The sequence below is a fragment of the Phaethon aethereus genome (assembly GCF_964289735.1).
Source record: "Phaethon aethereus genome assembly, chromosome: 1".
NCBI lineage: Eukaryota > Metazoa > Chordata > Aves > Phaethontiformes > Phaethontidae > Phaethon > Phaethon aethereus.
The window spans coordinates 146,702,013-146,724,326 of record NC_138575.1 but is presented as its reverse complement, the minus strand read 5'-3'; the positions used below and the strand labels follow the sequence as shown (position 1 = coordinate 146,724,326).

General features: G+C 39.3%; 1 protein-coding gene across 1 annotated transcript in view; it reads left to right on the top strand.

The window, feature by feature from the left end:
• GABRG3 (gamma-aminobutyric acid type A receptor subunit gamma3) overlaps positions 1–22,314 on the top strand; it is a gene marked incomplete at both ends in the record, with an annotated part of 353,343 nt that overhangs the window by 184,225 nt on the left and 146,804 nt on the right. The window contains 2 exons of the mRNA XM_082013970.1: positions 1,329–1,549; positions 3,899–3,981. Coding sequence (XP_081870096.1) covers positions 1,329–1,549; positions 3,899–3,981 — 304 coding nt within the window. The remainder of the gene's footprint in view (positions 1–1,328; positions 1,550–3,898; positions 3,982–22,314) is intronic.

The following is a 22,314-nucleotide window of genomic DNA, read 5'->3' as shown; positions in this document are numbered from 1 at the left end:
CAGGAGAACCAGATGGCTCTTAGCAAAAACACTGTCCTCAGTTCAGAATACAAGCTCTTCTAACTATCTATAAATAAAAAAAACCCCAAAAACCCACAATACTGTTTGTATAATAGTATTTCTTTTTACACCTTCCCTTTTAAAACTTAGGAATAGACAAACAAAAATGCAATAAAAGCAAGTTCAGAGTGGTAAAAGGCAAAGACATACCAGATTTTCCACATAGCCTTAATTCTCCTTTGTTCAGATATACCAAGAGTGCATCTACCAGGGGACCTAAGGTGATGGTTTCCTCTGGGTTATCCCCATCCCCGGTATTAGCCTGTGTTGTAGAGCATACGCTTTGTGTCACATCAGCAAACGCCATCCCTGTCATGGATGCGGCCACTCTGAGATACTGAGAGTGTCTCTCATGACGTGGTCAGATGGCCGGTTCTACAGGGTTCACAGGTAGAGAGCAGTTTGGAAAGAGGGATAGGAACATAAACAAATGCAAACATGACCTTTCCCAGCCTCTCGTGGCTGGAATTCACAATTCAGATACCATTTTTTGCACAGTGTCTTCCATGGAGTATTAAATGCAAAAATCAGCATGTTTGTATGTTCCCCTCTATCATTTTTGCCTGTTTCTCCGTGTGTATTTTAATTTCTGCAGTTATACCTACTATGACTGCTTACCTACAGAAACACAGCAGTAAACATGGAGTGAAAGAAAGGATGAGATTCATGTAATTTATGATATTAGCTGATTCAGCGCAGTAAGCTAGTGACCGCTCAGCTCTTAGCATTTGGGGTACTTGAGGTATCTACAGATTTCACAAACATGTTTTTTCAATTCTGCTGTAGCGTGACCTGAAAATGAGTGGCTGAACAATTGGTAACAAACAGAACAATTAATTTATTCAATTTGCACCCACCCACCCCAAAAGACATTGCCATAATCAAGGGAACTTACTATTCTCTACCCTACATGTGTTGCTCCTGTTCATCTTTCACACCTTTTTTATCAGTCTGCCCTGTGACAAAGAAGTTTCTGCAAATTGTATCTGAACAGTCACAGGACTGTTCAGAGATGATGGAAAAAATGTGCTAGTGCAGAAATTGTTATGGCACAGGACCAAGGCAAGTGAGATGTTTGGCCTGCTTTCTAAAGTAGCTAGAGGAAAAAAAAAAAAAGAGGGAAAAAAATTTCCTCAGGCAATAAAAAAAGAAACACCTTGGCCTGAACTTATCCTGCTGCTCTACACCTGAGTAGACCTTATCAAAGACCAAATAGTAGTGGGAAGTGTGGAACTGATTTCAATTTGCTTATCATGCTTTCATTGCAGGAATATCAAATTGATATATTTTTTGCCCAGACGTGGACAGACAGCCGTCTTCGCTTCAATAGCACCATGAAGATACTGACTCTGAACAGCAACATGGTTGGCTTGATCTGGATCCCAGACACGATATTTCGTAACTCAAAGACGGCAGAGGCTCACTGGATCACCACCCCCAACCAGCTCCTCCGCATATGGAACGATGGCAAGATCCTGTACACCCTCAGGTGAGCACTCGGCGACTTGCAGGCCTGAAAGCTTCTCCGCGCCCTGGCGTAGTAGTAGCAATTTTCAGTGGTACCTTTGTTCTCCTCTGCTGTTTTCTTCCCGATGCTTACCTGACATTGCTTGACAAATACTGAAATATTTAGGTGTAAGTGCTGCAGAGTTTAAAAAACAAAGTCTTGTCTTTCTAAAAATGAAACCTTAACTATTGGAAATAGGTCTGTCTAAATTGTAGAAGCTGGGCTTTTTAGCGCTTTTAATAAAATCAGGAGCATGTAGTCCCATAAAACCTGTCAGAAACCTTTCTGATCCAAGTTAGATGCAGGACTGGATAAAGTATTTCTAGATTCATGCTAATGCCAATACTTGATTCTTCAAATAAGTCACACTGAAAGATAGTCTGTCACATATCATCACACGGGTGAATTGCTGGAGGAAAGGCTTTTAGAGTTCTTCTAAACTTTGTGATACCATCAGCTGTCTGGTATTAGATATACTGTATATATTTGCATTAATAAAGCCTGTGGAAATCAAAATATGTGTTTACTTATGGAAGAGATGAATTGCTCAGAAGGGAGTTTTGCCGTAAGCCATATTCCACATGGCAAACTTTTTCAGAAACATCCTTTTCATGCTACATTTTCTTCAGTGATTGTGTTCAGCATATTCTGATCATACTTGCAATTACAGTTGAGTCCAATAGCAAGTCTTTGGCAAACAGTAAGAAAGGAATTAAACAGCTGGAAATGCTACTGACATTTTTAGTGTCTTTCCGTTCCTAGGCTTCCTCCACTGTGACAGAGGTTTTGCTTATTTCAGTAGCCTTTAGCTAAAGACTTTGGTGATTAGGATGTCAAGTCCAATACCCTCTTGGTTGGGTGGTTGGGGTTTTTTTTTCTTTTTTTTCTTTCTTTTTTTTTTTTTCTTTTTTTTTTTTCTGTTGAGTCCTGTTTCAGTATTTCAGGGAAAGTTAAGTATCTACCTAATAGTAGTTAAACTTGCATACCTATCACTAAAGAAACTCATTGTTGAATGGACTGCAAAATTTGTCTAAGACAGCTAAAAAAGGGGTAATACTTGACCCGGTGGATTTTTTGAATGAGCATTTTTAGTTTGTGAAAGATGTTTTGAGTCCTTTTCACCCACTCAGGTCAGCCTCCTTTTTACATAGGAAGAGCTGTTAGAATGGTCATTGTTCACTGAGAACACTGTGTAATTCAAAAACAATTTATCTGATTTAACGGAGCACGCAGAACTGGTATGGCATGGAAGCGGTAACTACTGTATGTCCTGGTACTGTCAGGTGCTGATGAGTGTTCTGTGTTCAGGAGAAAGTGTACGAGGTTCAATCATGTTCCATGCCTTTCCATCCTCTTACTTGCCCACTTTTGGGTGTGAATACACTCCTGCTGTAACGCTGCATATTCTCTTCTAGCATCAGTGCAAAAATGCTGTTGAGTTCCTCACAGGTGACCTTCTCCAAGACAGAAGTTTTCTCTGTGCCATACTAAATTTGAGACACAAACCTTTCCCAATCCAGTTTGTTAGCTTTTGAATTATTTTAAAAAACAAAAAAAACCACACCAACAAAAACAACTCGTGCCCCATACTTACTGCATAAATTCAGGCATGCAATTAACGTAGTCTCTGTTTCCTGAAAAAGACTGGGTAAGAAACTAGCACTTAATGTAATCTACCAGTGTAAATATATTTACTTTGTAAACTATCAGACTGAAGATTATCTGGTTTTAATAGTAATTTTAAAATCAGCTCCATTCATAGTGTCCTTTGGGTTAGGGGTATCACACAAAACAAGCTTTCAAGTGGGGCTGAAGACATTTCTGCTGATCTGTTACATCTGTACAACTGAGAATGGCATACATATATTTATTAAGTTTTTGAGAGATAGCCCAAAACGATTGAAAGAATTTTAAGTTCACACTGTAAGTAAATGCGAAGAATGTTCCTTAGAAGAGTCTTTATGAGGTTCTAATTTTGTGGAATTACATACCACCACATCAGCCATACGTCCTGTTATTTTTGTAAAGAATAGTTGTTTCCATCCCGTGTCCTTCGATGATGAATTGTCTGGAGAAAAACATATGCACAGACATCTTGGGATCAGAAAACTCTTAATGATGTCTTTGAAATTATTTCTAGTTTTAGTTAATTATTCTTGATTTGGATCAGGCCTAAATAGACAATGAGCAACCTGCATATATAGTCCTTTCCTTTCAGGCCTTACTTATGGATGACAAAGCGCTCTTGCATGATACCTAAGGTTACTCAGCCGCCTCCTCCGACTGCTCATTGTGCTGATGTGCAGTAACAGATACTTGGTTTCTCCGTAGGCTTACCATCAATGCTGAGTGCCAGCTGCAGCTGCACAATTTCCCAATGGATGAACACTCGTGCCCACTGATATTCTCTAGCTGTAAGTACTGCTTTGACGCCTTATTGTTGTATATGAGCAGTATGCAGAGGCACAAGTTCAATTCTGATTTCTGTTAGGTTGTTCAACAGTTCCACAACAGGTATAGGAAGGTTGGGTTCGCTTAAATTTTTGTTTTCCTCCCTAGCACTCGTGCTCTATGGACTTATGCCATGAAGTTTTCTGTAGATTAACTATGTTATTTTTGCCAGAACCAGCCTTTTTAGTTGATACGATAGTCACACCTTCAGCAGGAGCAGATATTCATGGCAGTCTGTACTTTGTTAATCTACACAATCATATGACGTGCAAATGAGAATAGAAATGGCATATTTTTTGTGGAGGTGCACAGCTTGCGGACAAGCCCAGCAACCTCTGAACATCTGAGTTTATAGCAAGTAGCATGGTAACCCCTCTCTCTTCCATAATAAATGATGTAACTACTGTAAATCTCATTTTCCTTTTATAGCTCAGCTTGCCCAGTAGTCCCAATGTTGTATTGTATGTAGTATTGTTGGTATATTTAAAATCTACCTAACAAACAGGCAAAACAAATACACTGGTGAAATGGATGGAAAACAAGTGTCAGGTAAGTTAAGCTTAAGGTCCAATATTACTGTGCGGAAAAGTTATCTTCATGCTGATTCATATGAGAAAGCTTGAGAGCTGTCTGCTCATGGGTACACCTGCACAGTTTTGTAACCCAAAATCACACAATGCAAATGTTTTACAAACATTTTTAAAAGGGTCCCTACTACAGAATTTTTATTTGATAAACTCCAAGACTCAGGATTTGTGTTCTCCAAAAGTCAATGGGAAATTTATTGTTCTGTCTTTCTATTTAGAAAATAGCCTTTTCTCCATCACCTCTTAAAAAGCGGTAGAAGAATAACAACACTATTGAATGTCTTCATAATATATATGCAGTTGTGATAGTAGGGTATTGATTTCCATTTATGACTAGTATACAATGATCCTCAATCAGAAACAGGATTTGGGTTTCAGCTGATCCAGGGTGTATTCTTTTTCCCCAGGAAAAGGTTTTAAAAAAATCTGCCAGTGTACACATGTCCCTTTCCCCAAAAGCGTTATCACTACATTGCCATTTTTTATGATCTATGTACATAAGTGAGCCTGGGCAAAAATACACAGTGGTGTGTTTAATTCAGATGTGTGGAATATGTGCATACTCAACTGAACAGGGAGGCAGATACCTCCTGAATGAGCTTTATTGCTAATGAACACTTGTCGCTGAACTATATCCACCTCAGCTATCTTCAGTTGCTGCATAAAACTTCTCTTAGCTTTATTATTGCCTTGTGGCAATCTGCTTTTGATTTGTTGAGGTACTGGGAAAGGAGTGTGTGATCTTAAAAATTAAATCCCAGTCCAGAGATACTAACTAAACCTACTACATAAATTTGGTAGGTCCTGCGCTAGCAATATCCAAAGAAGGAGAACTCTACTAGACAGGGAAGTTGCTTCAAACCTTACATTCCCTAATAGCTAGACAGTTGCGGAATGCAAGTAAGTTATGCTCTGTTGGGTTTTTTTTTTTTATTTAAAGAGAGGTGATATCAGTGTGAACTTCAGAAGGCTCCGCTCCATGGCAAAGTTTCAAATAAGTCTTGATTTGCAGAGGTTCCTCCTAATTTAGATCTATTAGCTTGGAGCCCTTCTGCCCTTGAAAATGTATATGTATTACCATCATACATGTACTATCCTCTATGGAGATGGAGATTACATAAGATCAAGCAGAAGCTGAATGTATCACAGTTTCTATGTGCATTATTTGTAGTTTCTTGCCAGATGGAAAAACCCATGGAGGAATATTAAAAAAATGTTTTGTAGTTCCGTCAAGATTTTTGGTCATGTTGATAGCAAGAGTTTATTTCTTCAGGTTTATACCTAATTGTGTTATTTTCATTGAACACTTTTAGCACTACTATTGTCATAATAGTAGGACATCTCCTGTGTGATTTCTTTGTTTCATAACTCGATTGTATTTTCAGTGTTATGTACATTCATAGCAGTCTTGAGATACATGGCACTCAGTGGGACTTATGAAGTGGATGACTGAATGAATGCCTGAATGATTTATCACTGCCTGCTATGACAAGTTTCTGAGGGGACATGCTGATTATGGATTCCAAGATGTATGTCATGCTTTGAATAAAATGAAAATGGTTGCAGAATTCACAGCACAGCACCGCTTCCCTCTGCATCCCTCTTGTTTGTTCCCCGGCACACAGACGAGTCTTCACAGTTTCCACTGTAAGCAAGCACAAAAAAGCATGAATTTCAGACAAAAATCTCTGTGTCTCTACACACACATGAACAAGGTTAATATTTGAAATTTCTTGCTTTTTATATAAATTTTCCTGTATTTTTCAGAAATGTGAAACTAATCTCAAATAGTTTCTCGAGTATTTTCCTCTAGAGCCAACTAATTCACACCCTAACCCTGTTGTTGCTCTGGGCAGAGTTGCTATTCCTTAGGTGGGAATACTGAGCCCTACTTGGTCTGGTTGCCAGGATGAATAAGGAGAAAACAGTGGCTTATAAACAAAAGACACATCTTAGTGTGCTAACAGTGGTCACTAAAACCTATCTACCCTTTCCTGTTGAAAATTGCGTTCAAGAACAGTTCCTGGAGCTCTCTAGTCTCTTTGCTTATAGGAATTAGAAAGCATTGAAATAATTTGAAACCTTTTTACCCCCTGTGCAAGTTTTGTATGTGCTTCAGGTGACGTCATGAGATGAAACACGTGTCTGTTGTTGCAGTCCATGTGTAGATGTGCGCTTAGCACACGGCTTATAGGAAAAGTTGAACCCAATGGCATGATGCCAGTCTGCTAGGCAATGCCACAACTCTTTCCCACTCCATGTACTAGACTGGTTTGATCAACCACATTTGGCAAGCAAGATTCCTTAATACAGAGATGCTACACCATTGGCATCAATGCCAATGCATGGTATAAATGTGTGTTTCCCTGTAAATGTAGAGAAAGAATCAATGCTGCGACTTGATCCCATAGTTGCATTCTTGGACAGATTTTGCTCTAAATGATCACATTTTCTTCTTGTGGTTTTAAAGAACTATATACTATGGCATAAAAATATTCTGTCAGTGTCGTTCTTTATTTGGGTTAATTTATCCTCCTCAGCCAAGGGAGGCTGCTGTGCTACTTTTGGTACTCAAGTAGCATATCAAACTGTCTTGGTTATCTCTATTCAGCACTGATTTGAGCATTGTGGAAATAACTTAATTTCTGGATTCTGACATAAAATTTAGTATACTAAGGTAGTTAGTATTCACCTAAACATCAGTAAGGAAGAAGTATTCTGTCTGAAGGACGATGTCAGCACTAAATTAAACAGATAAGACTCAAGCAGCAAAATGCAGGCTGGAAATGAGAAGTTAAGCACAATTAACTGCGGAACTCCTACCATAGGATACTGTGGGTGCTAAAATTTTATAAGGATTCAAAAGTGTTTGGACAAATCATTGGAAGAAAAATGCATTGGTAGCTATTAAGCATGACGAGATCACTCTGTACTAATGGCCACTATTTTTTTTATTCTGAGGAAATGAGAGTATTTCAGATTAAATTGTAGGCAAAAGTGGCTGTATGGCTAAGCTGCTTGACCGAACTCTTTTCCATGAGAGTTGCCACGTGGCTGGTTTCCGGCTTGCCTATCTGGGTTTGGTTTTGATTTGTCAGTCACTGGTGGGACTGTTGAATGTTTTCAATTTTCTTAAATTAAGAAACTAGGGAGGACTAGGCACGCTCCAGAATAGTGTGAGCATGTTTGCACCCATGCCTGCACAACAGTTAATTGTTTAAGGTGTGCATTTTTCAGACCGAAAACAAACCTTTGCCTCCTCTCCCCATCCATCTGTTCAAGATTAACTTAAGTTCATGACACTCCTTCAGGTGATAGCATATGACAGCCATACCAAAATGAAGCTGACAAACCCATTACACCTTGTTTAGAGCATCTGGTCAACTAAGTTTTTAAATATGTACAAGGAGCTTTATGGTGGTAATCTGTGCTAGCTGCATACCTGAGGTCTGAAACAATCTGGAAGGACATGCCTCAGGCTTTACCAGACACAATAATATTGAGCTGCAATGCAAGATGTCAGAATAAAAATAATAAGACTGAATTCATTAATGGGCTTCCATTGCCTTATTTTTCTTTCTGCTTCTGATCAAACTGCAGACACTGTTGTTCATCTTAAAAAGCACCTTAGATTTAGGCAATAGAAATGATGACATTTTTTGTAGCCAGTTACTTATCTTTTCCCTAGTGAGGTGGTCTACAGTGTCCTAAGTTGCCCATTACTGGAAGATTGCTGTAAGGCAGGACAAGGTGGGCATGTTCAGAATGCCATTCCTACTGCAAGCACTAAAATATACACACAGAGGTTCACAAACAATTCAAGTGTTTTCAGTTCAGTTGAAAATAGGGGAAAATAAAATTTCCAGCTATTGATGGTCCAGTTGGCTCAGTGTCTTAAAACACATACTTTTAGCCTTCTAAAAGTTCAATTTCTTTTTAAGGGATGTACAAAAGCATGCAAAATATTGCAGAAAAAATAAGGAAATGTGAAATCCATTTAAAAGAAATTAATCCAAATCTAACATAGTGCTTGAAAGAAACAGATCCCATCTTTCTAAATATAAACTCAGTTCAATCAAACATTACCCCTTTGAACATGAAACCTCTTATGGATATGCAATCAGTACTTTGAGCCTCATATCATTAATTTTCTAACAGAACTAGCTGTCATTGCCAATTTTAATATGTTTCTCCTAGACTAGAAAAGTAAATGCTGGTTTTGTGGAATGAGCTGTGCTTTGTTTCATCTCATGTATCATCAGCAGAATCATTAATAAAGTCTGAGGGCAGAATTTTACTCCTGATGAAGAACAGACCAGAAGGAACACAGCTTAATGTTCATATCTCAAGAGGAATTTCATTAAAGATGCTGAGAAGGCATTGAAATGTGCAGAAAAATCTTTAATCCACATCTGAACTTCCTGTCTGTTCTCTCTGTAATGAGCTGAACCAGGTCATTGGGCATCAATGAAATTCTTGATTCATGTTTTGTGATGAGCGTATTTTAGCTATTGTAGCTTTTTCCTCTTCTAGAAAGGGAGAAATTAAGATGTTGGGATGCATCCATCCTTCTCTTCAGAAGGCTGTCTTTTTCAAAGAATAATCAATATAGAGAGGTCTTATGGAGAGGAAAAAAGAAATATATTTATGAAAAATTTGTCCTTTGAAAGTTTCCTCCTAAACCCTGTATTTAGCATATGACTTGTATCATATATGACAATTCATGAATATATTACGTGTAGCGTATCTGCAATAAATCACTCCTCTCGTTCATCCTTCCCATACACAGACATCCACTCGCAGCCCAGAAGGGCAGCCGTATCCTGGGCTGCATCCAAAGGAGTGTGGCCAGCAGGTTGAGGAAGGTGATTCTGCCCCTCTACTCTGCGCTGGTGAAACTGAGTCCTGTGTTCAGCTCTAGGGCCCCCAATGTAAGAAGGACATGGACCTGTTGGAGAGGATTGAGAGGAAGGCCACAAAAATGCTCTGAGGACTGGAACACCTCTCCGATGAGGAAAGGCTGAGAGAGTTGGGGTTGTTCAGCCTGGAGAAGAGAAAGCTCCAGGGAGACCTTAGAGCAGCCTTCCAGTTCCTAAAGGGGGCCTACAAGAAAGCTGGAGGAGGACTTTTCACAAAAGCATGTAGTGATAGGACAACGGGTAATGGCTTTAAACTGAAAGAAGGTAAATTTAGATTAGATAGAAGGAAAAAGTTCTTCACTATGAGGATGGTGAGGCACTGGAACAGGTTGTCCAGAGAAGTTGTGGATGCCCCGTCCCTGGAAGTGTTCAAGGCCAGGTTGGATGGAGCTTTGAGCAACCTGGTCTAGTGAAAGATGTCACTGCCCATGGCAGGGAACTAGATGACCTTTAAGGTCCCTTCCAACCCAAACCGTTCTACCATTCTATGATTTCCATACCTTCTTATTTCTGTTGCCCTCTTTTAGACTTTAAAGTTTTCATTACACATTTTTTCAAATACCTTGTCTGGTGTGCAAGGCAGTATTCAAAGACAAGTTGACCATTCCAAAGATTTATGAGGAGTGCATGATTCTGTAGGGATCTTCTTTGCTTTTGTTAACCTGTAAGCATTAATGTTTCTAAGATTTTTTTCCTGACATACCCACAATGACAGCTGGATATAGTGAATTTGAAATCTGTTATAATCTTATGTGAGTAATTTAATTTCTTCATTCCAATAGCCATTCTGAGTGTAATCTGCTACTGCATTGCTCAGCTGCTAACTCTCCTTAAAATTATCTGCAGGTATTTCTTTTTTATCTATCATAAATAATATATTGTTTCTTAGAGAGTCAAATATTTCTCTCATTCCTTGACTACTCACTGCTGGCTAATTCATTACTACTTTTCTGCATGTGACTCAATACATTTCTCAATAAATAAGAGTCAATGTGTTAAGTGTCTTAGTTTTTTATGACTCTATTTTACAGCCAAGCCAAGACTTATAAAAATTTTCCAGATTAGTTTGCATTGGAAGTTCTGCTAATCTTTATCTAATTGCTCCAATAGAATGTACTATATATCTAAGAAATCGGTCAAATTCATTCATGGTATAAGTACATTCACTGTCTACACTTTCTAGACCTAATTTATAGTAGATACATGCCAAAGTGGTGCATATTGTAAGTATCAGTGTGGCACTACTCTTTCTGTTAGTCTTCTGTCTCATTGTGAGGTATGTCAGAGACACCTTTCTAAACATTTACAGCCATATGGTTCAATGGTGATTTGAAAATTATACAATATGTTGTGATACAAGAGTAATAGACTTAAGAAAATGTGATATCAGATATGATAGCCACCAATGCACAAATTCTCTCTGTTTCATAGAAAAAGCAGCGAAATTTCCCTGAGGTTGAGGGATTGTCCATTGCCTCCCTGATGATCAGGGAGACCTGATGGCAGTGGTTAATTCATGTGTTCTCCCTTGCTTTTCTGTTCCTCATGAAGCACTTAAGGTTTTGGCCTAGTAGCAGACCAAATGTCTTGCTCCTTTTATAGGAACTCGAGATTTTTCTCCACGAGATTGAAGGTGCCTCTGGAGAGGCAGCAGCTGCTGTTACTTCCAGCAAAAATGAGACCCTAGAGTAATATTACACCAAGTGCTAATTAGTGAAGCCTAAAATGCTTAACTCATGGTATCTTGGGTCCACCAAACTCTTCCTGAGACTGTCTGGATTGATGGTACCTGGTACCTACCCCAGTTTTGCAGTGGTCTTCCAAGGCTCCTTGGTGTCCTCATTTACCCTGCACGGTTGCCTGAGGAAGGTGGGACACCCGTGTCATGGCGCAAACTTTCTAGGCAATCTGCTGCAGAGCAAAACAAATGCTGTTATTCCAGGATCAGAAAATTAGGATAGGTGACTGTATTTCACGGGTAGGACCCCCCAGCTCTGACTTACTTTTAAACAAGGAGACTGGAAGTCCCAAAAATCCCAAGTGTAGTCTAGCTTCAGAAAACAACCAGTTTTATTTCTCTGAATTTTCTATTAGTAAAATGAAAAAAGAAAAATCAGTACCAAAAACAATTTCAGAAAAGACAAAACCTGCCTGTGAGCCTTTTTTTTTTTTTTTTGCAAGAATGTATGTAGCTGACTAAGCTATGCTTATGGTGTCAGGAGAAAGTAAGAGAAAATGCTGAAGCAAGGCAGGTGGCTGGCTGCATGTCTGACAGCTGAATGTATCAGCAAGTGTCCCTGGAGTCTCTGCCATGTGACAATCATTGTTAATTCCCATGATTTCATCACAGATCTCACGATAGCCCACGTTTACTTGAAGCCAAAACCCCTTTAAGCATGTTATGACGTGCCAATGTGAGCTTTCTTTTTTTTTTAACAAATATTTGACAGTGTCACACATGCACCACAGGCAGGAAGAAAATAACTTTCTCCCTCAAATGTAATATAACACCTATGATATACTACATATTTATATTATTGTTACTTGCTTATTTAAGTATTTGATAACTGATTTGCAAATGAATGTGATGTTTATGGAGAGGCTGGTCCATAACTTGTAAGTCCTGGCAGCCCTGTGTTTGTAACTTCTGACATATAGAGCTCATCTTTGTACTATACAGAGCATCAAAAGACAGTCACACTCCTTTGCATCATATTTTTTAACAAAAGAAGGAATGACTGGTTTTAGCACTCTGTAACAATTGCATCACAGGACACTGTGGGGACGCTCTGGAATAGAAATCTTTGCGCTTGTTTAGGGAGTCATAGCAATCCATTCTATAAATAAGAATTGTCTGTAAGAGAAAAGTGCCCCTTTATGTATCTTTTATTTCACCGTACGAAAGCAGACTGAATGGCTTGCATGGTGCTTCTCTTACAGGCAACACTCCGAGGTGGATCAATAGCCCGCAGTGCCCAGACTCTTAAGAGTGCTGTGCGTAGCTCACTCCTCTTCGGCTTATGGGTAGATTTCGATCTTTGGAGGTTCTCTTGTTCCTTGAATAAAATTCCTAAGGCACCTTCCAAGGTACATGCTCTATTGTGTGTACACAGGTGTTACACCATATGCTGATTTGGGGTTCCTTTCTTTAGAAAAAGTGTTAGATTTTTACAAATGCTGATATAACTACATATATTTATTCCTTGTAGGCTCCCTCGATGTGATGAAATGTACATCACAAAATATAACATAAAACGTGAAAGTACAAGTCAGGGTAAGCCACCACCAGGCAACTTAAAAGGTGCAACGGTTCCCTTCTCCTACCCTTATTTGCAGATTTCGAAAGGCAGGAGACAAGCTTGCTTGAATCCAGAAGGTTCAAGCTCTTTTAGGTCCCTGGTAGAATATGTGGCATATTTTTGAAGAAACAAAGCGCATATATATATAGTTTTCTAATTAATTTAGCCGCTGTAATGAGTAGATTAAAAAAATAAAATAAAAATTTATTGTATTATTGTCTTCCATGGCCACCTCAGTTGCCACACTGAAAGTTACACTAAAGCATCTCCCAGCTGTGTGAACTGTGCACCTGAACTCACTGGTATCTTGTAAGTGAAAAATTGCTGTAGAATTGCTTCCAAGTGTAGAGAAACCATTTGGCACTTTGACAACCAAGAAGGACTGAACGGGTGTCAGAATCAGAACAAATACCAAGTAAAATTGCTGAGGAGGGGAGAAAGGGAGAACAAGGAGAGAACAGAATCGCCAAAGTCTGCCAGGTAACCTGCAGTACGCCACTAAGTTTAACAAAAGCAGTGACTATTGACTCTCAAATTAAATGCATCTTGGCTAGAGCCCGGGCAATGCTTGTTACTTTTGCTAGGCTTGACTGACCGATATTAATGAGGTTTACTTGTAACAGGCTCAAAAAACAGGATGAAAACATCAAGTCCTCCACTCATTAGCTTTGTCTTGTCAATTTTATTTACCCGTAATACAGCCTGGAAAAAACAAAGCAGCCTGGAAACATAAAATGTTACCATGAGAAAAGGCCCCTCCATTTTCTTGCTTCTGCAAAACTGACAGAAAACCAAAAACATGCCCCACGGAGCTAAGCAAGGGGGGGAAGGCAGGCAGCTGTGCAGCTTTGAGCGTTGCTTTGTTAACGGTGCCGGACGGCTGGCCGGGAAACGCCGCGTCTGCCTGCTCCCCTGCGAGGGACGGTGCCGAGCTCTGCCGGCGGGATCGCTGCCGATGAAGGGCAGGTCTGTCTCCCTAAAAGGTGATTAATTCTGTGTAACGGGCATGCTATACGACAGGTAGTAAAACTTTAATCCTTTTTCATAGTCCGGTAGCATATACGTCTGTGAAAACAAAATACTCTGGGATTGTGTCTCTTACTATCAGACAGCCCCTCAGACAGACAAACAAACAAGTGATAAGGTTTAGACAGGAGAAAGCAGAAACACAAACTGAGACATCAAATTTCATTTGAACTTCATTATTAAGTAAGTATTTTCATATTCTTCCATATGATGTAGATTTTCAATTGATTCTTCTTTAAGAAACACTGCAGCTTTGCATATCTAAATACAGAGATTATTTCTGTGGAATGGAAATTAAGTTATGATTTGATGTTTGGGTTAGCCATGAATATTATAAAGTAATTTATTTTTTCCCCTCGTTTTTGTTTTCATAACACAACTTCTGTCAGTTTTACCGCTAATATGTTAAAGCTCAGGAATAGCTGACTTTCCCACAAAACCTTTCCATCAGTCGTAAGAAAGAGAACATAGGGAGACATGTAGATTGAACAAAAGCTACATATTGGCCAAATCAGACAGCTTGTTCAGAAGACACTGAGTCTTCTACCTTAGTTTCTTTCCCAGGGAAACCAAGGTACTACTGGGAGAGCTGATGTGTGACTTTATCATGTCCTGATGGGGAGTAGGAGGTGTCCAGGGTGTGCATTTGCATCTAGGAGCTCAGAAGTTCTCCTGGCTCCACCTGTTGCAAGGTAACCTTAATCAGACTTCTTGTTTCATCTTGTCCATTGCTTTTGCTGCCACTTGCACTGATGTCTTTTGGTGAGCACTGGTGAGCAAGGTTAGCTGCACCTGTCTCCTCTGCTTGGTCAGCCTTGAGTGCATCAGTTTGGGGATCATCACAGTTGATACCTGTTTTTGCGCTCTGGCAGCCTGATTTGACATCTGTGTTTCTTCCTTTTGGAAAACCACCACCAATGAAAAACTGAGAGCCTCATTAAAGCAAATTTGATTATCAGGAAGTAGAATGAATTGCAGTTCACAGTATTTAGGTGCTCTCGTCAATATCTTTCTATTTTCATCCTTGGCAACACAGATTACTAGAAAACCACATCAGAGCTCTTCAGTGCTTGACATGGGCCTTTTATACAACAAAAAGATGAACAAAGTTCATGATCTGGGTCTCTAAGCTCCAGGTATTCCATACCATGCCCCAGGGTATATATATTAAAGCCATCTAAATTCCTAATTGAAAGCATTACTTGACGAGAACAGAAGAAAATAATGTGCGAAAGCCTAATATGAAGTTAGTCCTTGATTTGTAGATGAACATCTCAGAACAGAAGATCCATCCTGATCTCACCATCTTCTGGTCCAGTTTTGCCCTCGGTAAAAACGCAAGCAACATGAGTATAACAACAACAAATCTACCAAAAGGATCTCTGTTCTTCTCGCTCTCTTACAGGCATGCATCCTTCCGCATGCACCCACTCACATACAGACACACCTAGAAGAATGAGAAAGGATCAGAAAACAGATATGTCATAGGTTTCAATCTTTTCATTACTGGCAGGTGCTCAGCTACAAAGGCAACAAGGAATATGCGAGAAGTTGCATAGAATTAAACAGGATGAAGCAAAAAGAAGAAAAAAACCCTACCATAAATCCTCTAAAGCAGACAAGCTGACTGTCCTTTCTTAATGGAATATATGTCAATTATTTAGTTATGGCCTTGAGGCACTGTGATGCTGCTATGCTTATAAGTCTTCCCTTTATCTACATTAACTGATTTGACATTTGAATGCACATTTCCTGTAATTGTGCTTTAAAAAAACCCCATCTGTTAATAGTATAGTCTTCATGGATTGCAATGGTGTACTCTGCATATCTTATGCCATTTGAATTGATGAAGGTGGAATGTCAGAGCTGATAAAGAATTTTCAAGGAAATTTTGTTTTTCTTTGGGAAAAGGTTATTCCTGTGAAATATAAACTTTTCTTTTTGAGTAATATACATTTTAATTTTGTGAAAGATTTTAAGAATTTTTCGTCCTCAGCAGAAAGATATATCCACCCTATAACATCCTGAGGCACCAAAATCCTGAATATGTGATGCTTAGTTTCAAATCTCATCTTAAAAGGACAGTGGAGAGATTGACAACATACTTTTTCACTTTGCCTGTAAGTGGCCTGATCACATACTGGCTATTTGTCAGTCTTTGAATCATTTCTGACTCTCTGATTTTTTCACTGCAGAAGGTAAAGTCAATATGGTTATTGTATTTCAAAACATAACACCTAAGGGAAAAATAGTAACTGTTTGCACTTGTAGTACTTCCTATGCATTTATCTGAAAGGCAGCAAAAATACTACCTCATTTAGGAAAAAAAATGGTAAGCATTTAGAGAAAACAGTCAATGTTGTCCACATTTTAATTCTGGAAGGTCACTTGCTCTTCTGAAGTTAAAAAGAAGAAAAAGTAGCAAGAATTGCGTGTTTGTACCTTACAGGTATTTTCTTCCTGTATTGATCGACTTCAAATGGAGCTACTAGACCAAACGAGCATGGAGAAGTTTGCCTGCAAGTGATGACTTTCAACAGGAGGGAACTTTGAGATCTGAATGGTGTATTTGTTCACAGCACTTGTCTGACAATCAACATTTCAATAAGACAACACTGCTTGCCTCTGGCAGTCAGAGAAGGCAACCATAAACTATTGGATAAATGTCTTTTATGATTAAAAGGAAACTGAGATATCCAAGTGTTTCATAACACGGTATTTCCTTCCTTTCTTTTTGTCCCCAAAATCTTTCCCCAAAGTCCATACTGAAATCTTTTAAACTTTTCTTGTCTAACCAACACAAGACTGCAGAGAGGAAGATAAAAGGCTGTTCCCAGCAACTTGCAAAGCTCAAAGTTGTTTGGGAGATTTGTACTGTAGGTTTCTATTGAATTATGTGCAAAATATAGTAGCATTTCTTATGTCAAGGCTTAGCAGAATTGGCAGCCAAAAATTCTGGTCTGTGGTACTATCAGATTTCAAAAGTTAAGCAAGCTGAGACTAGTCACTACTTGCATGGCAGTTTGCAGCAGGAAAACTGAGGTATTTTTGTGATTCCAGAATTACAATCACACTTTTATTTATAATTGTGTTCGCTGTGATTTGTAACAGCCACCAAGGTGTCTTCCTGCTAGTATCTTACATAACTGTATGTAAAGCCCTGAGACACCTAATCTGAACTCAGTATCAACCCTACTTTGGGCACGGAGTTGAACCAGAGACATCATGAAGTTCCTTACAACCTGACTGACTCTATCATAACACCTGGACAAGCTTGAGGAATGGGTGACAAGTGGTGTCCCTCAGGAGTCTGTGCTGGGACCAGTAGTCTTTAATATCTTCCTCAGTGACATAGACAGTGGGACTGAGTGCACCCTCAGCAAGTTTGCAGACAACACCAAGCTGAGTGGTGCGTTTGACATGCCTGAGGGATGGGATGCCATCCAGAGGGACCTGGACAAGCTTGAGGCATCCGCCCATGTGAAACTCATGAGGTTCAACAAGGCCAAGGGCAGGGTCCTGCACCTGGGTCGGGGCAACCACCGGTATCCATACAGGCTGGGGGACGAAGGGATTGAGAGCAGCCCTGCTGAGAAGGACTTGGGGATACTGGTGGATTAAAAGCTTGACATAAGCCTGCAATGTGCACTCGCAGCCCAGAAGGCCAACCCTATCCTGGGCTGCATCCAAAGCAGCGTGGCCAGCAGGTCGAGGGAGGGAATTCTCCCCCTCTACTCCGCTCTGGTGAGACCCCACCTGGAGTCCTGCGTCCAGCTCTGGAGCCCTCAGCAAAGAAAAGGCATGGACTTGTGGGAGCGGGTCCAGCGGAGGGCCACCAAAATGGTCAGAGGGATGGAACACCTCTCCTGTGAAGACAGGCTGAGAGATTTGAGCTTGTTCAGGCTGGAGAAGAGAAGGCTCCAGGGAGACCTTCTTGCAGCCTGCCAGTACTTCAAGGGGGCTTATAGGAAAGATGGGGACAAACTTTTGAGCAAGGCCTGTGGTGATAGAATAAGGGATGATGGTTTTAAACTAAAAGAGGGTGGATTTAGACCAGATCTAAGGAAGACATTTTTCACACTGAGGGTGGTGAAACACTGGCACAGTTTGCCCAGAGAGGTGGTGGATGCCCCATCCCTGGAAACATTCAAGGTCAGGTTGGATGGGGCTCTGAGCAACCTGATCTAGTTGATGTCCCTGCTCATTGCAGAGGGGTTGGACTAGACAACCTTAAAAGGTCCCTTCAACCCAAAGGTTCTATGATTCTATCTTTTTCACATTCAGAAAAAGAGTTATGTTAAAATATTCAATCTTCCTTATAGAGCAATTTGTTCACATTCAGAGATAAAACACTGTGTTTGGGAAAACCATCTTTCCCTGACAACTTTTTAAGAGAATCAATTTTCCGTGATGGCTTTCTTAAGGAAGTCCCAAAAGAGAGGGGTCAGAGGGGAAGAATTTAAAATTGTTACAGCTTCCTCTTTGCAGTTTATTTCTATGAATGACTGAGTATATGTCCTTTTTTGCATATTTTCATTGTGCAATTGTTGTTACCAACAGAAATCACTGGTATATTATTTGCAAACAAAGTAAACTTGACCAAGACCTAGGAATTCTACCAAAGATTAATATAATCAGGCAATATGTTCAAAAGTCAAGCAGGATGCAGAAGTTATCCTTTTATTTCCCTAGAGATCTCCCCACTCTGTGCAGATTCCTGGAACTGATTTTCAGGTCCCTGGCATACCACTGTGAGACTTTGTTTTTCCACTCGACGGCTATCAGCATTTGCACCACAACAGTACCCAAGGACTCTGACACTGGCTCCAGTAGCTCCTTATACTCTGCTCAAATTTGACGCTAATTCTCGTTCTTGTCACAGGTGAGACATAAAATCTGTTTCCCTTCCTCTCTGCCACCTAGTAGGTCCCCACAGAATCACCTCCTACCTTTCATAACTTTCTTCAGAAATCTCCTAGGTGTCTCCTTCTCCTACAAGCCTCCTCTTTTCTGCTCCCTCCTCCCCCCCTTTTTCCATCTTTCCTTTCCTCTCTATTTCCTTTCTTCTCATTTTCCCATTTTCCTCTCCCTCCGTCCTTATTTCCCTTCATCCTATTGTCTTCCACCCATGACTACTTCCTTTCTCCATCTACCCAATCTTTCTTTGCATGCCTGCACGGACTGGCTGTGGCCAGAATTCCCTTCCTCTGGACTGGCTACGGAAAATGTTCCTTCCAGCTTCTTCATTCTTTAGCAAGGAAGAGAAAGGAGTTGAGAGGCTGAGATCCACCTGTGAAACCATAAGGATAATATCTAGAGAGTCTCTCCTCCTTGGAAGGCCAGGAGACCATATGGCCTCTGCATAGGATCAACAAGTCTCAAGTGACATTCAGCAGGACAATTACATACAATAAGGGAGGGAGAATTAAAAGCTGATAGAAGGAGCCCAGGAACAAGAAGAAGAAGATTTAAGGACTGAAGAATCTTCTTGTGATGCAGATGTTGACAGAGAAGGAAAATGGATAGTCATGTCCATGTTTGAAAGGACAGATCTAAAAAAATCAATGATATATGGTAAAACCCACAAAGGACTAGAAAACCCAAGAACTATGACTGAATTTCAGGATAAGACACTCACAGAGACAAGAAGGTTGGAATTAGGAAGTAGAGGGAACACAGAGAGCTAGTACAGAAAGAAGATCAAGACTGAAAAAAAAACAGAGAAAGAAAATGTGTAATTATTTTACTGTTCAGGACTCAAGTATAAAAAGACATATACCAGTGCCATATACATACCTATCACAAAACTCATACAGTTTCTGTGAATTTGTTTTTCTTAATTGTTTCATAAGCATCAGTTCAAATAATCATAAGCATCAGTTCAAATAATTAACTAATTGGAAATTTTTGTCCTTCACTCAAACAAACTGACCAGCTTTTGCAATTCACCTCAGCACTTATCTTTCCAGTAATTTTCTTATCATATACTTTTGATTTGTTTTCATTTTAATAAGAACTTGGAGCAGAAGTGATGAAATGCTGTAAAAAATATTCTCATAGTATTCCTCCGATAAAGAAAGGCAGGGCATAGCAGAAATTTCTCACTGGAAGTTTCACCTCCATAAAATTTCTGCACTATTGTGGTAACTGAACGTGAGACTGAAATATCGTTCAGACAGACGTATACACTTCTCAGTGACAGTCAGAACAAAACCTTTTGAAGTTATGGAAGGAACTCAGCATATAAATGCTACTGTGACTGACTGACTGCAGTTCCAAATCTGCTTCATCATTTCCATCTTAACTTCAGTTTAAAACCATTATCCATCACGGGCTTAAAACACTTTTGAAACCATAGGAAAAGCTAATACCTGTAATAGTCAGAAAGCTTGTAACTACTGTTAAAGTGAGAGAAACAAGGTTATAGAAATCTTTCAAGGAGATTTTTGAATGGTCTTTGAAATAATATTTACTTTCTTTTTACCTCTCAACTCAGGTGTATAAATTGCTACTTTTCCACTATATAAGGCCTCAGGAAACTGAAGAGGCCTTTTTTAACTGCCCTAAGGTACTATTGTACTACATTAAAGTGTCAGTATTTTCAAACTCTTTTTTTTCAAGCCATTCTTAGTCTATAGAGTGTGACTTTCCTTTCTAGCCTTGGAGGATTTTAAGATGCTCAGTATAAAACTTATAGAAATTTTATACCTAGAAAGCTTATTAAAATTGCAAGAATTAACATATACTAGACCAGTATTAGTCAGTGCATAGGATATAGCACAATTTCATTTATCAAATAGTAACATATGGAATGAATATTCCTGATCTATCTCAATCAAGAGAGAAACAACTGAAGTTGTTTTTCAAAATTCCTTATCTTTATTTTTTACTGAATAAATCAATTTAAATAGAAGTTAGGTTTGTTTTGTTTTGTTTTTAAATGTAGCCAGCAATTGAACAGTTGGAGTGACTTTCCTGATATAACTGTTAAACTTTTCGGGTGGTGACTGACATATTGTAGATTTTGACCTAGACCAGAATTTCATGTCATTTGTGGTGTCTTTTTTCCTACTTTTTTAGATGTTGCCATTCTTTTGCTCGTATAACATTGTGAATAGCATGTGATCTTACAAATTAAAAGTACAACAAACCTACCAAAAAAGTCTGAGCAGAGATCTAACAAAATGCATATGAACAAATTGAGTTTTCACAGGTGATATCACCTGATATTTATCTTCAGTAAGGATACCTTAGATTTCCTATGGTTTATTTTTAAGTGTCGTTCTCATGAAAACAATACTTGAGCATTAACCTCAGATAGATTTAACCTTACCTCAGCCTTAATATGCTCAGGGTTTGTACAAAAGTAAATAAATCTTTAATGTCTTTGCTGTGTTTAAATGATGTCAGCGTGTTAGTTTGGACACCTGTGTTACACTCCAGTAGTTAAGACATCTACAAGTGTCTATAATGCTAATAGTTTGATGCCAGAAAGACTTAAGGTTATTAAGTTGGCGAAGGTGTCGTGTTATGTTGCAAACCAACACAAAACTCACTTGCTGTGATGGCACAGAGACACAAAATTCACATGCCGTGATGGCATAGAGGTGAATCTTAAGTTTAGTGCTGTGGGTATCTTCTTGGCTGTATGGCATAGGAGATCTGCTGAACATCTTTGAGTGCCAAAGTGGCTGGTCCATGACTCCAGGCAGGGGAGTCATCAAACACTCCGAGCCTTTCCTCTTGATGCTGTAGCCATTGACTGATTAGCTTGCTGTGCACTGCCATAACCAAATGTAAAAAATTGTACCAGGTTTATTTTTTTAAATTATTAGATGAGAGAGGACATTCTGGAGGATTTCCGTAGTCAGGGAGTCTTACTTTCAGTTGACTTCCTGCAACCGTGAGACTTAGAAACTTCATTTTAAAATGGTAACTTGGGAATGTGTATGTTCTTCTTATTTCCAGGAGTTAGATTTTGCAGTGAAATAGCAACTCCACCAAGAAGGTTTTTATATAGCGTGCAGTTGGAGTTGCCAGATAGTAAAGGAAAAGCATGGGGTTTCTTAAATAGCTGACTTACTTTGGTATTTTTATTTCCTTAATGTATTGAGTTTTCTAGCTATTAGGAGAGGGAATCTGGTTTCTAGTTGGAAGAAAAACAACTCATACAGTTACCATTTCTCTTCTATGTTGTCCCAGCCTAGGATTCCTCTCAGTTTCACCTCTGTGCACGTGACATACAGAATATCAAATGATTCCTAAGTGTAACAGTGTATAACTTTGTATGAACTACTGGCCTATACATTACATAATCAGATTTTTTAATTCATCATGAAGTATTTAAAAGGCTGATGGTGGCCTGAAATAAAACTGGGGGTCTGATTGTGGGTCAAACCATTTGTGAACTGCTAAGGTGGGATAACTTATAAATAGATACCACAATCAGTACCCTGTGAGAACAA